A 2609-nucleotide genomic window follows, 5' to 3' on the forward strand; every position below is an offset into this window, starting at 1 on the left:
TTTTTAGGACAATTAATTTTTTTCATTAGTGTAAAAAAGTGTTGCATTGTCTTTAATTTATGCTGATTTAAAATAATAATAGAAACAATATTTTTTTACTGTAATCTAGTGAGAATCACCATTGAGAATAATTGGAAATAAAAAAAAAAACTCAAAAGTAAAACATCCAGATGCATTATGTTAATGAAAAAATGTAAGAAAAAAGGGAAATTAGGGAAAATGTACTTAATTGTCATGAAAATAATGTCACAATGAAAATAATAAATAAATAAGGCTCCTATAAATAAGATTTATTGTCTTTATGCATATCTAATTTTTTTATTTTGTGTGTAATTTATTCCTGTGATGCGCAGCTTTACTCCAGTCTTCAGTGTCACATGATCTTCAGAAATCATTCTGATATGCTGATTTGCTGCTCAAGAAACATTTCTGATTGTTATCAATGTTGAAATCATGTTTTTATCTTATATTTTTATTGAAAACGTGCTACACTTCCTTTCAAACTTTGGAGTAATTAAGTTTTTTATTTTTTTAAGAAAGAAAGAAAGTAATACATTTATTCAGCAAAGATTGATCAATAAATTGATCAAAAGTGACAGTAAAGACATTTATTGTTACAAAAGATTTCATTAAATGATGTTCATTAAACTTTCTATTCATCAAAGAATCCTTAAAACATGTATCATATTTCCACAAAAGTATTAAGCAGCAAAAACTGTTTTCAGCACTGATAATAATAAGAACCACTATTAATAATTGAGCACCAATAATAATTGATAATAACTGAGCTCAAAATCAGCTTATTAGAATGATTTCTGAAGGATCATGTGACGTTGAAGACTGGAGTAATGATGCTGAAAATTCAGCTTTGCATCACAGAAATAAATTTCATTTTAACATATATTCACATAGAAGACAGTTATTTTAAATTGTAAAAGTGTTTCACAATTTTGCTGTTTTTACTGTATTTTTGATCAAATAAATTCAGCCTTGGTGAGCAGAAGACGCTTCTTTCAAAAACACCGAAATTCTTAAACATTCCAAACTTTTGACCGCTAGTGTTATTTCAAGACCCGAAAAAGTTCTGGAAATGGTGCTATACATATTGTTCAACAATCATTTGAAAAATAATCAATATTGGATTATTCACATGAAAAGCACAATTAATCTGAAAAATCTATATTTTAACCGACCCTAGTAATGAAAGTCTGTGTCTTTGTCCTCCTCGGGTGACAGACCAGCAACTGCAGAGTAGAGGTGAAGTCAGAGGGCCGGTTAATGTGGTCTCTGCATCCAACCTCACTAAATCCCAGCAGGTATGGAAGCAACATATGCGTCACTATGGCAACCAGCTCGGTCCCTGCATCAGCACCACTTTTACTTCCCCTCCCATTCACTTATACTTATTCATTATGTTGTGATGTTCCACAAATCTCATTCAACGCGCAGCAGAACATGACAACATGTCAGAGCAGAAGATGAAAATTGTACAAACTCAACTCTAACTAAATAGCCAGATGTTCCGCGTTTGTTTGTGGGTTGTAAAATGTTTCACGCCTGTTCTCTCCCAGACAGTAATTCAAAACTCTTTCAGTAATGAAGACAGTCCTGCTGGAGAAGATACTGGAGAGAAGACAGCCATGGCCATGTCCATGCAGACAGCAGCTGACCCTACACTCACACAAACAGCAGGTACGTATTAGTTTTATAGAGGTTTATAGAATCAAATGCAACATGCTTCAATAGATTGAGAGGTTGTCCTTTACAGTGCTTTCACCTTGGTTAAATTAAGTTCTTAAAAACCACACAAAACAGAGTAATGGTTCTTCCATCAAGTAATGCATTCATTAGTTTAGTCTTAGATGGTTTACAGTTTCAAAAGCATGTGTTTATCTGCATTTCACAATGATTTCAAATGCAGCTCACGCTTTTCAGTATCCATTTGATGAGGTCAGTGTTTACTTATTGTGAATAATCAGATTTTATAATTTAATTACAAATGAAAGGTGCTTGATCTCATTATTGTATCTTTTTTTGAAATAAATATGTATTTCTTTTTTATTGATTATCCCAAAGTAGTTATATTTTATATATGCAATAATGTAAACACACACACACACACACACACACACATATATATATATACAGCTGAAGTCAAAAGTTTACATACTCCTTGCAGAATCTGCAAAATGTTAATTATTTTACCAAAATAAGAGGGATCATACAAAATGCATCCATTGTTTATTTAGTACTGAATAAGATATTTCACATAAAAGATGTTTACATATAGTCCACAAGAGAAAATAATAGTTGAATTTATAAAAACGACCCCATTCAAATTGATTCGTAATACTGTGTTGTTAACTGAATGATCCACAGCTGTGTTTTTTTGTTTAGTGATAGTTGTTCATGAGTCCCTTGTTTGTCCTGAACAGTTAAACTGCCTGCAGTTCTTCAGAAAAATCCTTCAGGTCCCACAAATTCTTTGGTTTTCCAGCATTTTTGTGTATTTGAACCTTTTCCAACAGTGACTGTATGGATTTGAGATCCATCTTTTCACACTGAGGACAACTGAGGACCTCATATGCAACTATTACAGAAGGTTCAAA

General features: G+C 32.1%; 1 protein-coding gene across 1 annotated transcript in view; it reads left to right on the forward strand.

Moving 5' to 3' along the window:
* The window catches only part of LOC107707624 (upstream stimulatory factor 2-like), a 16936-nt gene that overhangs the window by 3059 nt on the left and 11268 nt on the right, over window positions 1-2609 (forward strand). The window contains exons 3-4 of the mRNA XM_016511700.1: window positions 1237-1316; window positions 1572-1692. Of these exons, the coding sequence (XP_016367186.1) occupies window positions 1237-1316; window positions 1572-1692 (201 nt within the window). The remainder of the gene's footprint in view (window positions 1-1236; window positions 1317-1571; window positions 1693-2609) is intronic.

The sequence above is a fragment of the Sinocyclocheilus rhinocerous genome, unplaced genomic scaffold, assembly GCF_001515625.1.
Source record: "Sinocyclocheilus rhinocerous isolate Xijiao unplaced genomic scaffold, SAMN03320098_v1.1 scaffold235, whole genome shotgun sequence".
In the NCBI taxonomy this organism is placed as follows: domain Eukaryota; kingdom Metazoa; phylum Chordata; class Actinopteri; order Cypriniformes; family Cyprinidae; genus Sinocyclocheilus; species Sinocyclocheilus rhinocerous.